We start from the raw sequence: 19720 nt of genomic DNA, 5'->3' as shown, positions 1-19720 counted from the left end.
TTCGGTGCGTATATCGACCAAGGCTAGTAGGGATGATACATCTATATGCTTGTTGTACAACGACCGTGATCACGAGAACCCTATGTGCTCATACGATATGATATGATATGTTTACCACAATTGCATGTATCTCATCACTCTTAAATGACAAGTTTTTACGATATGTTTATGTTATGCCATTGCATTAACTTTTATGTTTCATATACGATATATGTATGTATATGTTTGTTGAGTCTTTAGACTCACTATACTTGATTGGTGCAGTTAGATTTGAAATATAAATGAATTAAAAGCTTTGGTGGAAAGGTTGAAGAGTCCAAGAGGCGAAGGAATTGCATGGCACGACAGTTTCGAAACTCTGGCGTTCTTTTTAAGCGAGAAGTTTTGCATATGTTTACTGATATTTTGTTGTTACATTATTTTATGCACGATTTTTAAAAGTCAGTATTAAAGAAAAGTTTAGAGTTAGCTTCGTGATGATGAATTTTAATGATTTCAAGTTTTAACTTTTCACGTTGTTTATTTCATTGTGATAGTTTCACACTTGGTTTCACGAATGTTTAAAAATATTTTTTCGCACTAAGTTTATTTTATTGACACTCACGTTTCATCTGTCTTTTTAAGATTTTAAATTGTTTGTCTAGGTTTGCTTTGTTAGTAGTAGATATTGGCATGTCCGTATAAGAGCATGTCATTGTCTGTAGGGTTGCATCCTTGTTTCAAATATTTTATGCATGTTAGAGTCATTTAAATTTTACTTTCAATCTATTTGTTGAACCTGCAAACGCGATGCATGCTCTGCACTTTTATATTTGAAAATTTTCCCACACTTTTCCGCATCTACATTCTTGTAAATGTTTAAAAATACGGGACGCCACAAATGTCAACTTGACTGCTCATCGGATTGTTAAGTTTGCTTTATCTTGTTCGCGCCCATATACATGGACGTTTTCTGGTTTTCCATCTTGAGTCCTTGACTTCAAGATGTGATTTTCAAAGACATTTGAATGTTTGTGATTTAAAATAAAAAAGTCTCAACAGCCACGATAGAGACAAAAAATTACAGATAAAAAAACATAGAAAGAATAAAGAAATCATAAAAATATAAAATAGTAAAAATCCAGTCAATTTAAAGTAAGTATCCTGTCTTCTCCCAAAGCAAAAATAATTCAAAAGCTGGTTAAAAAATATAATAATAATAATAATAATAATAATAATAATAATAGAAAAACCAGCAGCCCGGCTTTCACCTCAGGCATTGATCCATTCGCGATACTTTGAACTCTGTACAATCGTTGCTCAATTTCTACATATATTATCAGTTTCCGGTTTCAATCGACTCAATTTTTCAATTGGAAGAGTTGGGGACAAGTATGGAGCTGCAAAACACGGTGAAAGAAGCCCTAAACGCGCTGTACCATCACCCAGACGACGCCGTCCGGATGCAGGCGGATCGCTGGCTCCAAGATTTCCAGCGCACGCTTGATGCTTGGCAGGTGATTTTTCAATTGGGCTACTTTTTTTTCCCTTTCCAGAGTAATATGGTTTCCCTTGTGTGGCATGGGTGGTGAATAGGGACTGAGCAGTTGATTCAGCTAATTAAGTATGTGTTTGGAGTTTGATGTGAATGAGGTGGAAGTGTTCGTAGGTAATTTGTTTGGTGAATATGTCAGGGAATCGTTTGTGCTTTTAGGTTGTGTTGAACTTAATGGTTTTGTTTTAGTTTTAGTTTTAGTTTTAAGTTCTTCACTTGCTGGTTAATTTGATCATGATGCAAGGTCGTTTAACAGAATAAGAATGGTGAGTTTTGTATCACAATTTGCATATGCTGAGGATTTTGAATTTGAATTTATTAGGCCATTTTGTTATGAAAGTGTGATGGTTTGACATGAAGCATGCAAGCTCCTGAAAGTCAAACACAGAATTAATGACTTTAGAAAGATAAGATTTTTGGTTAGTTATGCTGGCTTTGTAGCAAATGGGAGAACGAGAACTTACTGTAATCTTGTGGTATTTTGGAGAAGTAGATAATGGCTGTAATTAACACTATTCATCTGTAGTGGTTCCTTCAGTGTGGCTTCAGCAGTTGCTTTTCATCAAGCATGGAGCACTCATATAAATTTTGAAGATGAATTTTCTGGTTCTCGTATACACCATGTGTGTACTTTTGCATGTGATTGTGCCCTGGCGATGTTACAATTGGGTCCTCAATATCCCACTCTGGTTGTATTTTTTCCATGGTGTTCATGCTACATGTTGTGGGCACTATCTTCGATGGTCTTAAAAATGTGTAGAATTGCACTCTTCAAAATAAGTTATCAGCTTCAGTATTCTTCCTTTTTTCTTCATCTTTCTAGTTTGACCAGTAAGGTGTTGTGTTTGAAAGAAATTAAAAAGGCTTAAGACCCTTGTTACGGCATGCCTAATGGGCTTTGATATTTGGGGTTTGGCTCTATTCCAGAAATTTGAAAAGCCAAGGGTTACCATGTTAGTAACTCTCATGGCAAATATGCCCCATTGGTAAAGTTTTAGTTGTGGATCTTGGTATAGATCTTTACAAAGAGCCAATTAGTAAAACTTCCATGAGATTCTTCTCTGGTTAGCTTTTTGAACGTTCATTGGTCAAGAGATTTTATTGATGTTTTTTTGTATCATTTTCTTCTATTGTTGTTTATTAAAACTCGCTGATCTATACTTCACAATTTATTCCTTTTGATGAATTTCGTTATGTCTATTAGAACTGTTTGATACTTATTCGAGGAATATTCTACCTCAACCTTATGCTGTGTTACGGCAAATAGACTATAAAGAATAGTTGACTAAGAATGCGTTTTATATATGAACCAAAAAGTTTTGATAACAATGTAACACATGCATTTTAGCTCATAGAAAAAATGCTTAATCTAGTTCTCACTAACACTTGGAAGGAACTGTAGCAGTTTTTTTTTCCTTCCTTTTGATGAGTACAGAGTCACAGACTTTTCCTGATTCTTTTCAAGGTCCTATATGGCCACTGGTCATAATGTTTCAATCACCCCTTTGGCCCATCACCCATTTCGATGTCCTACTCATATCCCTATTCCATATTATACATCAATTGAATTGAAGTAATTTATTTAGGCTGCGTTTACTTGCTTTGATAAATAAAGGATAACATAGATAATACCAACTAATCCTATGTTTACTTGCAAAATTGAAAAATGGTATAAATCTTTAGGCCCGTTAATGATAGGATTGAGAGATGATTTTTAGTCCTAAATTTTTAATGGGATTATAAATATTATGGAGTGAGAGAATGAAAAAAATCAATTATGTCCTTCCTTTTTATCTTCCACCTTCTTTCCTTCTTTGCCGAACATATGATTATTATGATAGCTAAAGGGTGAAATCGTAATTTGTTCTTAATTATCATTTCAATCCCAAAATTAATCCATCCAACTAAACATATTATTATTTATCCATAATCACTCTCTATCATATCAAATTATATTAATAATCATACTTTAATCTATCATTGTTCAATCCCATCATTCAAAGTAAACGTAGCCTTATAGGATACTTTCTTTGCTGTGCTAAATTAACCTTCACGTCTGAGAGGAATTCCTTGTTCAATATAACTGTTATGCTTTATAAGATTTAATCTTTCTTGTCAAATAAATTTTAAGGAGTTGTGGATTGATCTATCATATTTTTTTTAATTGATCTATCATATTGTTTGCAAGGTTAAATGTTGTTTTGTTTCATGCCTTTCCTGTTCTGTTGTTGGCATTATCATTCATGCAGCATTAAACTTATTTTACTCCAAAATATTAAGTTAATATTCTTCATATTTACTTATCTGTTTTGCTCTGTCTGTTGGAACAATAAGCTAGTATAAATTAATTTGGTCGGTGAATGGACAATTTAGGTTGTGTGCCTTTTTTCTTCCACAGTTCTATTGATAATATCTGAAAAGTGTCGTTGATTGTAAAGAGGTGATAAAGAACTTTGATGGTTTCCCTATGATTGTTTGCGTTATCTGGGACATTTTTGAGACTGAAATTTCTATTTACTAGAATGTTTTGTTTTTTCCTGTCCCATTTGAATATCTTTGCTGATTTCAGATTTGTATAGGGATTGGAGTTTGGTCTGGAGTTAGCATAATCTTTGAACTATTGTAGAGGATTTTGTGGACCACTGGTCCACCTTTGTATCTACCTTCTATAATTTATTAATAATATTTGTGTTTCTGATCAAAAAAATGTAAATTGTTACATGGGTAAAAAAAATCTAATTACTTGCTCATTTTAGTAGGTTGCTGACAATTTGCTTCATGATACCGATAGCAATCTTGAAACTTTGATATTCTGCTCTCAAACTCTCAGAAGCAAGGTGATGCTTCAAATCTCTCATTTTCTGTTGGAATAAAATTCTACCTTCCAACGTGTTTTACTTTTCTTATATCTATGACGATATATCGTGTGTGGGCATTTTTTCATGGCGTAAACAGGTGCAACGTGATTTTGAGGAGTTACCTTCTGAAGCTTTTCGTCCACTTCGGGTTTCTTTAAATGTAAGGGTTTCTTAGATCGTGTTGAATTTAATTCTTGATGTGACCTGGTAAACAATTTTGTATGTTATTTTCTATGCTTTTTTAAAAGTGTGGCAGCTGTTGCTTGGTTCTGTACTTGTGTTACACTATGTTTGGGAATGTGGTTTAACACTTTGTATAGTCACACAATCTTGAATTGAATTAATTTATGCATGATAGTGAGTGTGTACATTGCATTTTGATGATTATATTTCTAATTAATGTGGTCCTATTAAAGATAAAGTCTCCTTCAAGAGGCCATATGTTAAAGGATTGTCACTTGCATATGGAATATGTATGCGTGCATTCTGTTCTGAACATAGCTTTGTTGTGGTTGACTAGGTATTTCTCTGTGAAAATGGCACCACCATTTTCTTGTTACACTGAAACTTTTGTGTATCTTTGGGGCAAAAGTATGTACACTTTGTATTCAAAGCATGTTTAGAAAGTCAGTGCTCATGTCTCAACATTCTCTCTGCTAATATCTCTGAAAATGTGTGGATGATGGCATTGTTTTCTGTGTCAAGAATTGTATTAAGACACGGCAATCTGAGCTTTGGGGATGATGGCATTGTTTTCTGTGTTAAGAATTTTATTAAGAGACAGCAATCTGGGCTTCATTTGTACTCTATCATTGATGCAGACCTTACTGAAATCATTTCACAAAGGACCACCTAAGGTCAGGACTCAGGTAAAACTAAAAATTGATTGAGTTCATATTGTCGATTGTTTTTTTTGATATCCTTAGATTCTAACGAGGATATTATGCTAAATATAATATTATAGATTAGCCTTGCCGTGGCTGGTTTGGCTGTTCATGTGCCTGCAAAGGACTGGGGAGATGGTGGTATCATAAATTGGATAAGAGATGAAATGAATGTTCACCCAGAATGTTTACCAAGTTTTCTGGAACTTCTCAGAGTCTTGCCGGAGGTACAATGATCTTCAATTTTTATAAACAGTTACGCATGGAATCTCTCTCTCTCTCTCTCTCTCTCTCTCTCTCTCTCTCTCTCTCTCTCTCTCACACACACACACACACACACACACACACACAGAGACATGCTGTGTTTTTTTTAATCCAGTAGGGTTCTACGCTTTGTCATGAGCTTTTGAGTTGGCATTAGAGTGGCACATCATAACTTTATAATACCACTGCTAAAAAATAATTACTAGGAATATCATACTTTTTTTTTATATATCTTCATAAACTCTACCATGTCATTAAAAGAAATGCTGTTGAAGATGTTCGAGCTTATTTTTGTGTCACAATTGGGTCTTCAAATTTCTCATGGTCAAGCTTGAGTTGGCTTTTTTTGGTCCTACTTTGAGATGTACTATGAAGCTTGGTTAGTTCCTGTTCCTGTTTAAAAATTTTGAGGTTGACGCATCAAAATTCATTTCAAATATTTTATGGAATTGATAACTTTTTTCATTTTCATTCAGGAAGTATTCAACTATAAAATATCTGTACGTCCTGACAGACGGCGAAATTTTGAAGATGAACTTGCTTCTGGGATGGAGATAGTTCTTAACGTCTTAACCGCTTGCTTGAGCATTAATGAATTGGCAGAGGATGTATGTGTTTGTTACTTTTGATCTCCTTGAATCCATACTTCAGTGCCTATAGTTCATGTGTAAAATTCTTGTAATGTATAACAAGTATAAAGAATGTTTCCTTGTGAAATTTTCTGTTCTTTTTGTCAGTTTTACTTAAGAGGCTTTTTTTCTGGTTTACTGATGCACCAGTGCATAAATTTACTGTCTTAAACGGATTTCAATTCTTACTGGACTTTTTATTTCATGTTTTGATGAGTTCATGCTTTACATGACAGAGTTTTAGTGTTGTGTCATTACATACACACTTTATATATTGGTTGTATGGATGATTTAGACCAATAGCTATACAATGAGGTTTGATGAAAGTCCTTGCTGAAGTCCTCTTTCCTCTTTTTTTCATTCTCTTTCCTCCATTAAATTTTTTCATTCTCTTTCCTCCATCCATTTCTATCTTCATTTGACATACAGAACCATTTGTATATACTTTTATGTTGACAGCACTCCTGAGGCCTTTGGCAGAAATTGACTGCTTGATTGAGTTTGTAACCACCCTGTGATAAATGCCAGCATTTTAATTTTCTGCTAAGGAGCTTCTAATGCAGTGGGTATTCCTGTTCATTTTTATCGCAACTGCGTTGATATTGATTTTTCCGAGCCCATGTATAGTTGCAATTGCGTAAATTTTCGTTATTGATTTTTTTATGACTGGTTATACTTCCATTTTCAACAATCATGTTCTTATTAAGTTTTTACTCCATTTATCAACTTTTACTGGAAGATAGAATTTGTTTAATTCTTTCTACTTTTATTAGAAGAGTATGTTCTTCTATATTTTCTCTGATTTTGTTGGAGGGGTTTACATACTTTGACAAGATCTTATTCCACCTTTCTAATCTATCTACAATTTATCAGGTTCTTGAGGCTTTTGCTTCTTGGCTACGACTGAGGCATAGGTATTCTGTCTTTCTTTCAGTTCATTTTTTTTGGGGTGGGGAGTGGCATCATTAGCAATTTTTCATTGGACTTCCTATCTGTTATGATATTAATCTTTTTACCCTTTTTCTTGGATTGAGGAAAAATTTGTAGTAGATATTCTGTGTGGCAGTTACGACTCTTTGTTTCTTGCATTTTCTGTTATTTACTAGCTTTGGTGAGTTAGTTGCTGCCATTAACATCTGACTCTTCGTTAGTGTATCTCACTTTTCCTTGGATTACTTTATTTTGCTGGCTTGCGCTATTCAACCTACATTTTTATGATGTCAAAGAATGGCTCTTGTGATGATTTGACTCGTAGTGGTAACTACTGAACTTGGTCTTTGTCCTATTGATAAGACAAGAATTTTGCTGGCCTGCTCTATTGAACCTACATTGTTATGATGTCAAAGAATGGCTCTTGTGATAATTTGACTCGCAGTGGTAACTACTGAAATTAGCCTTTGTCCTATTGATAAGACCAGAAATTCAGTATTTGAAAGGGGCTTTTATATGACCTTGTAAGAATGCTTGGAGAGCCCATCCGTTTATTTATTAGTGAAGGAACAAACTGGCAACTCAAATGACAAGTCAAAATTCATGGTCTTCATCCTCCAAATTGTGTGGCATTTTTTCTCCAACTTGTACTTCCTCCATTTATCCTCATTTATCGTCTTCTTGAATTCAACTATAAAGTCCTCTACTTCCTTTAAAGTCATAAAACTCTTGGATCTTGATGTGGTAATGCAAATTATATCAAATGATTATGGATATCCTTTTCACTTGTCATGGGCCTTTTTAAGTGTCTACCATAGTATCATTTTCAACTATAGCGAGATGATTTTCTAACCTTAGCTATTTGATTCAGGATTCCAGCTTCAGCCCTTGCTTCACACCCATTAGTGCTTACAGCTCTTTCGAGCTTGAATAGTGACATACTCTCCGAGGCTTCTGTAAATGGTATGTTGAAGAGGATTAGCAACATGCTAATGCTCTCTCTCTTTCTCTTTCTCTCTCTCTTTCTCTCTCTCTCACTGTCATGAACTTACAGATTCATAGAGAAAATCCCTCAGTCGTGTTTTTTTCACTATAATTTGTTACATGTGGATAAAGACAATTGCAATGTATCTCTAAATCCTTAACCCTTTTTTTGCAGTAATCTCTGAATTGATACATTATTCAGCATCAAGAAACGTTGATGGAGTTGCCTCCCAGATGCCCTTAATTCAACTACTTGTTCCGCGAATTATGAGTTTGAAAGCACAGCTTAGAGATCCTTCTAAGGTACTTGTATAAGCAGGGCCCTGAGCTATTTTTTTCCTGTTTTTAAAATGTTTTTACTGTCGAAGATGATTTCTTATATTTATATGCTTTATTAGTTGTCATCGCAAACCCTCAAAGATAAAGATGCTTTGCAGTTTAGTAAGGTGTTTCTTACTGTTTTAATTTAGATTGTCATTTACTTGTTTGAACATCAATGTACATCAGTGTACTCACAGCTTGAATACTAATTTGGTTATGTTGAATTTATTGAATTTTAATTCATGGCTGCCACTCCTCTTTTCCTTATACAATTTCTACCCTACATGTGATACCCTTGTCCCACATGGGAAAAATGAAGGATTTAAAATGAGTTTATAATGGGATACAATAGACTTCTATAGCAACTTGGGTTAATCATTTTCGTAAAGCGAGGACGAATACGAAGTAGTTGTTATAGGGGCCCATTGTGTGCAGTCGCGCAGGCACGGACATGGGCCCGGGGCGTGATAGAATGGTATCAGAGACGGTCACCAGCCGGTAGACCCCGGGAAATAAATGCTATGCGGGACAAAGTGCTACGTGCGTGGGAGCCACTTCTTGAACCTGCGGGACAAAGTGCTACATGACGGGAGCCACCTCTTGAACCCGTAGGAGCCACCTCTAGATTTTCGGTGCTGGTGGATTGAGAGTTCAGGTCGCGACGTGCTCGTTCTGAAAGAGGGGTGATTGTGATACCCCTGTCCCACATGAGAAAAATGAAGGATTTAAAATGAGTTTATAATGGGATACAATGGACTTTCATAGCAACTTGGGTTAATCATTTCCGTAAAGCGAGCACAAATACGAAGTAGTTGCTATAGGGGCCCATTGTGTGCAGTCGTGCAGGCACGAACATGGGCCCGGGGCGTGACACTCGAGTGTTGCTTATGTAATTTTGTGATAGTTAATAGTTATTGATATTGTTTATAAATGTCAGCGAAGTAGCTGAAGAATAACTCTTTGCTTCCTCCACACCCCCCCACCCTTCCCCCCCAACCCTTCCATACCGAACATCACGGGGTGGCATAATGCGATAATCGATATTCAATTTTGCCTTTGCAAATGGTGGAGTTGGCATAATTAAACGCACTTTTAACCTCTAGTTTAAGGGCAGTAGTTGTGGCTTTCTGCAAAATGTGGATGTAGGCTATAATAAAAGGCCGTTGCTAGCAAAATATGGCTTAGCATTTGAACTCAAGAGATTTGCATTGTCATTTGGTGGCATGGGATCAAGTGTGTAGACCAAAAGATAGAGGGTTGGGTATTGGGAACATCATCCTTAGAAATAGGGCTCTTCTGGGGAAATGGTGGTGGGGGTTTGCGGTAGAGGAGTCGGTGTGGAAGAAAGTAATAGCGAGTAAATATGGATTGCAAGAGAATGGTTGGGATGCGGGGTTAGCAAGGAATGGTACATATAGAAGTCCTTGTAGTGTATATCTAGAACTTACCCGGCTTTTCACCAATTAGTGAGGAGAGTGGCTAGAGGGTGTACAAGGGTTAGGTTTTGGGAGGATAGGTGGTGGGGGGATTCGTCTATTCAGGATTTATTTCCTTGTATCAGATTTCAACTGCTCATAATATACCAATTTCTCATTTTGCTCAGTCAGTTGTTTTGCCCTCTTCCTCTTTATCATGGAATTTGTATTTCCACAAGCCAGTGAGGGATATAGAAGTTGATGAGTTGAGTGTTCTCTTGGGGGCTTTAGAGGGGGTCAGGTTGAGTGAAGGAGTGAATGATATCAGTGTGTGGAGTGGGGATTCGTCTGGTTTACTCTTAGTCAAATATTTGTATGAAACTTTTTTTTTCTGATTGGTAGTTTTTCTTTGTTTCCACTTTTTCATTCTATTTGGAAAGTCCCGATTCCACCAAAGATTCAAGTATTCTCTTGGACTGTTGTCTTGGGTGTGTCCTTTGCCGGAAAGAGATGGAAACCCAGGATCACGTGCTTCTGTTTTGCCTTATGCGACTTCTTTGTGGACCACAATTTTGGGGGAAATGGGATTAGTTTGGGTGGCACCAAGATCCATTGTGGACAGTAGCAGTGCATTTTATTTGTTGGTCAGTGTGGGTGGAACGTAATAGGAGAATTTTCGAAGATATCGAAGAGTCATTCAATGAGTGTTGGGACAAGATCAAGATTCGTACTTCTTGTTGGATAGGGAAGAGCTTAGAGTTTAGAAACTTTTCGATCTTGGATATGTTGAGGGATTGGAGGTTTATTTGATGTTGACATGATAGGGTTTCTGTTCATCCTTTTGTCTACGGCGGACTTCTTACCCACTTTTTTGTAATTATTATTTTTTTATATCAATATATCTATGTTTCTTATATTAAAAAAAAGCATTTGAACTCAAGAGATTAGACCAGTTTGTTTGGCACACCTGGGGGCACTTGGGAGCATTTGCTGCTGCTGGTGGAATTCAAATAATAATTCAGCTACAAGCTGCTGCAGTGGCAGCAGAGATTAATTGTGCAATTGTGGTCCTGTTTTTATAAAGATATATGGGAGGGACACTGTTTGTTTGTGTTGAAACTTACTACACCTTTTTTGCCTTGAGTTTCTTGCTGAGCTAAGTTTGCCGAGCTGCGTCATTGTCTATTATGTTTGATACTTATTTACTGTTTCTTTCAGGATGAAGAGGATGTGAAGGCCATTGCTCGACTCTTTGCTGACATGGGCGATGCATATGTTGAATTGATTGCAACCGGTATATGAGTTGTCGTGTGATACATGATTCCTCACTATGTTCGTTTATATTGGATCTGGTTGGGGAACGTTGTTAATGAATCATTTATATTTAAATGTATCTCTCTCACACATCACATTCACTCTTGCCAACATATTAATGATTTTATCTACAAATACATATGCACATGCACATGATTTATGCAAATTATTGTTATGTTTCTCCAACAAGATTGCCTTGAGATGAAAATGACTTTTATCTTCAGGTTCTGATGAATCGATGTTGATCGTGCAAGCATTACTTGAAGTTGCTTCACATCCAGAATTTGACATTGCTTCCATGACCTTTAACTTTTGGCATAATCTCCAAATGATATTAATTGAGAGGTGAAATATATTGAATTATCATTGAGTAAGAATGCTTGAATAACCTGTTGACTTAAACAGTTCTATTGAATCAGGAATTCTTATGTAGCCTATGGTAGCGAAGCATCTGTTGAAGCTGAGAGATCCCGTCGGTTGCTGGTTTTCCAGTCATCATATGACTCACTTGTCTCCTTGGTGAGGCTTTTCTCCTCCGAGTTGATTTAATGTGCAATTCTTTTGTTCAAGCTGAATCTCTTCCAGCACCAACGGAAATATCCTTGTCCTCGAAATGCTTTCTTAAGAAGACTTATTTTATAATCAAAAGTTTCAGTATGCTGTGCTCGAAAACATCCTGTCCTCGAAAAGACCAAGTATGCTTTATTTGGTTGTGAGGTTTCGTTTAAATACTGAAATGATATTGTCAGGAGATGGTGAATTCATATTAATCTAAGATATTTTTTGGTAAAACTTTTAAGTTTGCTAATGTATATACGTGGTAATAGATGGTATGAAAGAGATCTCACGAATGAAATAAATTTTTTTTTATCACAGGTTGGCATCAAAGTTGAGTACCCACGGGATTATTCAGATCTTTCTAGAGAGGATCAGAAAGATTTTAAGCAGACTAGATATGGTACATTCCTCTATAGTTGCTTTGCTAATTTGTGTTTCAACATTTCCTTCAATGGTGCCATTTTTTGTTATGGGGTTATAAATTAGAAATTCACAGTTAACCAAAACAAATATAAACTTCAGAATAAATCATTGTGGCAGATGGAATGGTCAACAATGCTTTTGAATCATTGCTCGTCTCTTTTAACTTCTCTTACAATTAATTAGCGTACAACCAACCTGCAATACTTCAACCTTTTTCTGTTGATATTTCAAATATCTGGATAAATTTTAACCAAAAGGCTTTTAGTTTTGTGTGCTTGTCTGTGACCTCCGTTAACTTTTGCAATTGTGACAAACATTATGCTTCTCATTTGCATGTATGTAAAAAAAACACATATAAACATTATATGGCTTGATTTAATCTTCTGTTCAGGAACTGGATGTTTAGGGATTGTGCCTCCTATCTTATGCGGTTTGCTTCTCAGTTGGTGCTGTCTTAAAACTAAAGCTAATTGGATTGCTATGACAAAAATATATAGTCAGTTTAGTTGACGTATGCAATGTCCAACATGGATCAAATTGTCTCAATCTGTAGTTGTGCTGGTGGCTGAGATACAGCATCTAACTAAGTTTTGTGGCCTGTATATCTGAAGTACAGTTTCCATTTTAATGAAATAAAAGACGAGAATACTGTAATTCTTATTCTCTTAAAAGTTCCCAGTATGTTCTGAACTTTTATGACACTGCTTTTGATTCTTGTTCTCTGTTACCTTTCTTTTCTATCCTTTCATTTTCTTAATCTAAGCCCATGGATGTAGAAAGGAAATCCGAGCTCTTCAGCTGGCAAGCAACAGATTTAGAAATAAAAGATGATGGCTGAAAACTGCACATTGCACCTCTTAACCTCTGTCCCTGATACACTGTTAGCATGAAGAAAATGACGAGATATTTGCCAATTGTCGTCCTCTGGAAAACCCTTAAAGACCTTTGGTTAGTTAGTCTTAAAACTTTTTGAACTTGATTGAATGAAACTACAGAAAGAGAACAATGTAAACAATTGATTCACTGAACCAGACAAGCAATATCTAATTTGCTTGCAGATCAATACATGGAGGAACTTTGCTGACTTCTATATATTCTTCTGGCTGTCTGGGCAACATTTTTCAACCATTAAGATACAAGAAGAAAACACAAAAGAATGACGTACCAAAAATTAAATTCTTTTTGATCGATGCTAAATATGTAGGTTTATACAGGGGAAACATTATTTTCACGTGCAAGACATCAACATATTCATGTTCTTTATATGGAAATATTTATTAGATTATCGCACAGCTCCAGGCCTTAACTTTGCTGTAGCTAGGTTGGAGATTTTTATTGAAATCCCTAGTTTCAGGCTCTCTGCTGACTGAACGAAATTATATTTCTGTTTCTTCTGCTTCACACAGTGCACCAGAAATATGTTAATATCTCTGGATATTTACCATGAACTTTACTTTAAGGCAATATCTTACCCTCTTTTTTTTCTGTCACTTGACAAGTTTTCCCACATCGAGTTGTCAATTTGTTTTACATTCTATCTCAGTCCGGGCTCTGGTATGGTACAACCTATGGATTTCTGAAAATCTCTTATCTTGCAGCTGTTGCTGATGTCCTTATTGATGCCGCCCTGGTTTTAGGTGGGGATGCTACCCTAAGAATTCTATACATGAAGCTTATTGAGGTATGTACTGATCTCTTTGATGCTGTAGAATTATTTATTTCTCAAATTTAATAAATAAAATTCCTCTTCATAAGTAATAAATAGCAAGGGACTTGGAAGTGACATTTACAATCGGTTCACATGCTTGTTACTGGAATTCCTAACCCACTGGCCACAATACAGGGATAACAGAGACGCTTACGAATTATTGGTGGAGATGCCATACTCCTGATCTTATTTATTTAATACATAGAAACAAGTGTGTAACCTTTGAACCCTCATAAATGGATGTGGAAGTTGATGTAGACCTGGTAGCAAACTAATATAAGACAGTGCTGGTTATATATACCAGTACTCGGGTGCATGCGTTGCGTGCTTATATAGTCAATTTTTATTCCGAAAAACGAAAAAAAAAAAAAAGCAGAGAACTTTTGTAAATATATTAATTAATTTTATAAACGTGACATTTTCGTAAATTAGTAGATATCAATGGACAAAAAAGAAAGTGGCATTTTGCTAGTTAGATATACCTTAAAGTGTGTAACATAAGGAGGGTTGACCATACCAACCTCTCAATTTTAATATATTATATATAGAATATATGTGTGTGTGTTTGTGTGTGTGTGTATTACTATGACATCCACAAGTGAGCCTTTGGTTACGGTTTTCAGGGCGTGAGAAAATTGCCTGCCAGTGCCGTTTGATTGAAAATAACATGCACCATTTTGCTGTCATATAGTTCAATTGCATAGATATTTTGTGTTAATTTTAAACAGTTATTCTGGTTCTGTGAATTAATTAATCACTAGTGACTAGTCTTGGAAAATTCTATTGTGTAGATATGCATTGTGTGAGAGAGGAAAGATATTGGTTGTTCTTGACATTTTGTTGAGGAATGAGTAAAGATGAAGTTGCTTAGATTTTAGTTCTTCTGTAGATTGTCTTGGGAAAATGAATCGCTAAATCTCTCTACCCAAGATTTTGGAGATTTATTTGTGATTTTAAAATTTAAAATTTTGGTTTATATCACAGGCAGTGAGTAGCCATGGGAACGGTGAGAACTTTGATTGGCGGCCAGCGGAAGCTGCTTTGTACAGCATAAGAGCAATATCAGATTATGTATCTGTTGTTGAGGGAGAAATTATGCCTCAGGTACAAATTTCTTCAAGCTGCGACTATATACAGTCAATGCCACATCATTGTTGCATTGGCTGCCATGTTGCCATTTGCTTCGATAACAATTTGATATGTCAGCTAGCAGTAGTCTGTTTTTTCTATTCACTTGTATCCTTTGTGGTGTAAACTATCCAATCCTAAATATCTTTGCTCATACTTGTTTTGATCAGGTTATTTCGTTGCTTCCGAAACTTCCCCATCAACCTCAGCTGCTGCAGACAGGTAATATACTTCTTGTTTTTTAGGGAGACAGTTTCTTATTCGCTTTTCAAGAATATCGTCATCAGTTCACAAGAAGAATTGCGTGTTTTAACTTTACTTTTCACGAGTTATTGAGCAATTGCATCTGACATTAGTTTCTTTTTTTAGTATGCTCAATCATCGGTGCTTATTCAAAATGGCTTGATTCTTCCCCAAGTGGACTTTCATTCTTGCCACCACTGATAGATATTCTTGTTGGTGGCATGAGTGTTTCAGAGGACACCGCAGCTGCTGCTGCTTTGGCATTCCGTCATATATGTGATGGCAAGAACTTTCTACCTTGGACTATAACTTCTATTCATGTTCTACTGTCCGTTTTACAAGTCTCAAAGGTCATGAATGTCAATTACCGTGGAATCCTATTATGGCCTCATGCGTTAATCTGGTTGGAAGTTTGTAAAAATGCAACAAGTGTCCTGATAACTATCTAATTAATGGATAAAGGATGTGTCAGATGACAAATTGGCATGAAATTTGGCTATTTTGCTTGAGGTTAAAATAAATCTGGAAATTCATTATGGAATTGAGGACCTATCTTCATAATTTATGGCCTCATGCGTTAATCTGGTTGGAAGTTTGTGAAAATGCAACAAAGTTCCCTGATATCTATCTAATAAATGTTTAAAGGATGTGTCAGATAACAAATTGGCAAGAAATTTCGGTTTTTTGTTTGAGGTTAAAATAAAGCTGGAAATTCTATGGAATTGAGTTCCTATCTTCATAATTTAATAATTTATATTCAATCAATTTTACCATTATTTAATTTTATTTGCACATCATCACCTCTGATTGTTTGGGATTTTCCCTCAATTTCTTTTTGCATGGCCCTGTGGCTTTTTCCCCAAACAGGCACCTTTTAACTTGAGTGCGAAAAGTATATCTAGGTATGATTAATATATGTGTTTTAACTGTAGACTGCAAGAAAAAGCTATGTGGGTCCTTAGACGGTCTTTTTCAAATTTACCAAAGGGCGGTGATTGGAGATGGTCCCTTCAAGGTTTCGGCTGAAGATTCACTGCATCTTGTTGAAGCCCTGAGGTATGATTTTTTTTTAAGATGCTACGCAACACTGCGTACTGTGGATGCAACTGTTTGAATTGTCGGACTATCTTTATCTGCAGTATGGTTGTCACAGAACTTCCCTCAGAACATGCTAAGAAAGCCTTGGAGGCAATATGCTTGCCTGCTGTCGCTCCTTTACAGGTTTGTAATCTACTTAGGAACTTCTGATTTATGATTTGAGGGGTATAGATAAAGTACCATGCATGGTCAACCAGCAGGATGTCATTAATCAAGGTCCTTTAGTTTTGGGGCAGAAACCTGCTCGTGAGCTAACCGTTCATATAGATCGACTGGCAAATATATTCAGGTTGGCAATTAACTTCATCTATTTTATCATTATATTTTATTTTTCATGTCCATTCCACCTATTTTCAACATCAACACCTGTAATTTACGCAACTGAAACCATTCCAGACATGTGAATCATCCAGAAGCTGTGGCAGATGCTGTTCAAAGACTCTGGCCTATTTTCAAAGCCATATTTGATATGTTAGTGTTCCTAATACTTTTTTTTTGTGTTGTATTGAAAATACTTAAATGCAGATTTCTTGAGTCTCAAATTCTTTATTTGCAGTCGTTCTTGGGACATGAGGACCATGGAATCTCTTTGCCGAGCATGCAAAAACGCTGTAAGCTTGCTGAATCATGTTATTTTTTTAGTGCCTATTAGGGGTTACTTGTATGTTATGTTTTCTTTATCATGTTAGTGGCACTGAAACTGGTGTATTTTGTTCTCTCTGGCTGAAATGGTCATTGTCCGGTCTTTTCACCTCTCATTTCATTCAGGTTTAAAGTTGTCCTATTTGATGTTGCTGCGTCTATGCTGAGTTACTCTATTTGATTTATATTGAATTATGAACCATTTCACCCCAAGTTTGGCCATATGGAACACAGATTATCTTCTTGTCAATTGCTCGTAACAGACCCATCTCTTTCTTATTCAACAACCAATATTTGTGTATCGACTTTCTTGCAATGATTTGTTGCATGTTATTCAGGTCTTCTTGGAGCAGAAGTCCTGATAATATACACATCTATGACACACAATTGTTGTGGAGCCTGACTTTGTGTTTTTCCATTCCCTTTGTTTACCTACAGAAAATAAAAATGAATATGGTTCGGTGCATTTTGTTGGGTTTGACATACATAAAATTGTAGCATTGTACTCATCGATGATTTCTGCTGATGTGTTGGAACTGCAATCATTCTATTCTGTGATCTTTGTATCCCTATTTTTTTTACTTCAATGCTTTTATATTTTCCCCCTTAGCCTTGTGGGAGACACGTTGAGAAACTGGAAGTAGATTATGTTTCTTTGTATTCTTCTTGTTATTCAGGCTGTTTCCTTGATAATTTCATCTATTTTCTAGGTGAGGACCTCTAAAACACTAATGGGGGTTACAGTTGGTGTAATGCTTGAGGAGATACAAGCGTTATACAAGCAGCATCAGCAACCGTGTTTCCTTTATCTCTCTAGTGAAGTTATCAAGGTCCTTATTCATAGTGTTTCACTTGAGTTATATTTTTATTGACTTCCTTATATTAAGCTAATTTGGAAGTTTTTCAGATATTTGGTTCTGATCCCTCATGCACGAGCTATTTGAAAGCCCTAATCGAATCTCTCTTCAACAATACAACATATATGTTTACAAAAATTCAGGTGTGTTTAGCTAACTATATTGCCAACTTCAAGCACTTTAAAATTGTCTATGATTTAGTTTGTGATGATGACACCGGTTCCCTTTCTCAGGACTTCACCTCCCGGCCAGACTTGGTCGATGACTGTTTCTTGCTGGCATCAAGGTGTATGCGTTATTGTCCTCAATTATTTTGTCCATCTCCTGTATTTCCTTGTTTAGTGGATTGTTCCATGATCGGCGTCACGGTACAACACAGGTTAAGTTCTTTCTTGCATCCTTTACTGTTACTGTTACTGTTACTGTAACTGGCATTTTTCGTAAATTGAATTGCCCCACGGTCCCACCAACGTTTTCTTGATGGCCAGAGTACCCTTTTTGCTGCAGGGAAGCCTCCAATTCCATATTGACTTTCTTAGCCGACGTTTTTGATCTTGCAAACTCTAGTCAGGGAAAGCCGTGTGTACCCATCAGGGACAGTGTAATCATTCCACGAGGGGCCGCAATCACCAGGATTCTGGTGGCTGCTCTTACAGGAGCGCTTCCAAGTTCGCGAATAGAAACGGTTTCTGAACCTCAAACACATGAATAAAGATTACCTCAGTGACCTTGTTCCAATGATGAATCTCAATTCTAAAACCTTTATCTCTTAATTTCACTGCAGGTAACATATGCTCTTGTGTCTCTCGCAAGAGCTTATGGTGCGAGAGCTTTAGAGTGGACAAAAGATAGCCTTTCTTTAATTCCATCAAACGCTGTAACAGACGTGGAAAGGTCAAGATTCTTACAAGCTTTATCCGATGCAGCATCTGGGGGGACTGTAAATGGCTTGATGGTTCCAATTGAAGAACTGTCCGAGGTTTGCCGGCGGAACAGATCGGTGCAAGATATTGTTCAAGGAGCTCTGAGGCCCCTTGATCTGAACTTGGTCTCTGTATCATAGTGGTGAGTGATAGAGAAGGGCTCGGTCATTTTTTCGCTCCGCCCTTGTCTTTAATTGAGGCAATTTTTATTTGATTTATTTCTATATGTATTTGTCTCATTTGCTTCTTTAGGTTGCATGAGAGACAGATAGAGATTGGGGTCGGGTCATGTCGTGTTGTGTAATATTGTGTTTTTTCCATACCCATGTTTGAATTTTTTTGGAAATTTTCTTGGCTTTGGTCAATTTTGGGGCAAACGTCAATGTAATTTTATTGAGTTTTAACTTTGCTTTTTCACCTTGTAAAGAACCGTTATATGTGTGGCTACAGTAGTTTACATGTGCAGGGAAATGAAATGAGTTTCTGGTTTGTCTTCATCTTTTATCTCATTTTCCCCACATTACTTTCTTGTATATTCAGGGAATGATTCCGTTGTTTAGTTGAGGCACCGATTTAGGTAGTGTTTGAGATTGATTAAAAAAAATGCTATCAAGCAATCCCAAACACTACTTTGGCGTATTTAAGAGTCGATTCTGCAGTGGGTCGAGTGGCATCATCATCCGAACGAAGGATGCTGCAGAATGTCTAAAAATAATTTAAAAAATGAAATTTGAACTTTCTCTTAATTTGAGGAAACTAATTTCTGCAGTGCACTCTTTAGGGCAGGCAGGTGTTGCAGATTGGTATTAAATGCCACAAACGAGAACAAGATACATGGGTATTTTTCTTTATTATTAATTATTTGGTGACGTAAAAGATTTAATTAGTTCTTGAAACGCTTGATTTTATTTGGATGGGTTTCAAATTCTTTATAATCATCATTGCATTCACATAAGTTTAGAGAGCGGTGGATTCAATCCACCATGAGTACATCAAAGTAATCAAAT

The 19720-nt window shown here is 36.2% G+C and overlaps 1 protein-coding gene across 1 annotated transcript; it reads left to right on the top strand.

Annotated features, from left to right (window-relative positions):
• Positions 1–1231: 1231 nt before the first annotated feature.
• On the top strand, positions 1232–19202 carry LOC140879734 (transportin MOS14). The gene is made up of 27 exons (XM_073283595.1): positions 1232–1496; positions 4294–4371; positions 4490–4552; positions 5214–5261; positions 5357–5503; positions 6017–6148; positions 7043–7083; positions 7971–8062; positions 8259–8386; positions 11038–11113; positions 11358–11478; positions 11553–11652; positions 12010–12091; positions 13713–13795; positions 14807–14926; positions 15121–15172; positions 15320–15475; positions 16126–16249; positions 16333–16414; positions 16492–16580; positions 16688–16762; positions 16848–16902; positions 17644–17763; positions 17841–17933; positions 18024–18169; positions 18298–18475; positions 18575–19202. The coding sequence occupies exons 1-27, from the start codon at positions 1374–1376 to the stop codon at positions 18851–18853; spliced, it is 2883 nt and encodes a 960-aa protein (XP_073139696.1). The 5' UTR covers positions 1232–1373; the 3' UTR covers positions 18854–19202.
• The last annotated feature ends 518 nt before the right edge of the window (positions 19203–19720 follow it).

This window comes from Henckelia pumila, chromosome 2, assembly GCF_033568475.1.
Source record: "Henckelia pumila isolate YLH828 chromosome 2, ASM3356847v2, whole genome shotgun sequence".
Classification (NCBI taxonomy): Eukaryota; Viridiplantae; Streptophyta; class Magnoliopsida; order Lamiales; family Gesneriaceae; genus Henckelia; species Henckelia pumila.
Note: the sequence above shows the minus strand (reverse complement) of the source record. Positions and strands in the feature narration are given on the sequence as shown.

Bases quoted from the DNA above. Each gene is read 5' to 3' on its own strand.
- LOC140879734 (XM_073283595.1), top strand. From the start codon at position 1,374: ATGGAGCTGCAAAACACGGTGAAAGAAGCCCTAAACGCGCTGTACCAT. The intron at 1,497-4,293 runs GTGATTTTTCAA...TCATTTTAGTAG, and splicing joins GCACGCTTGATGCTTGGCAG to GTTGCTGACAATTTGCTTCA. The intron at 18,476-18,574 runs GTTTCTGAACCT...ATTTCACTGCAG, and splicing joins CAAGTTCGCGAATAGAAACG to GTAACATATGCTCTTGTGTC.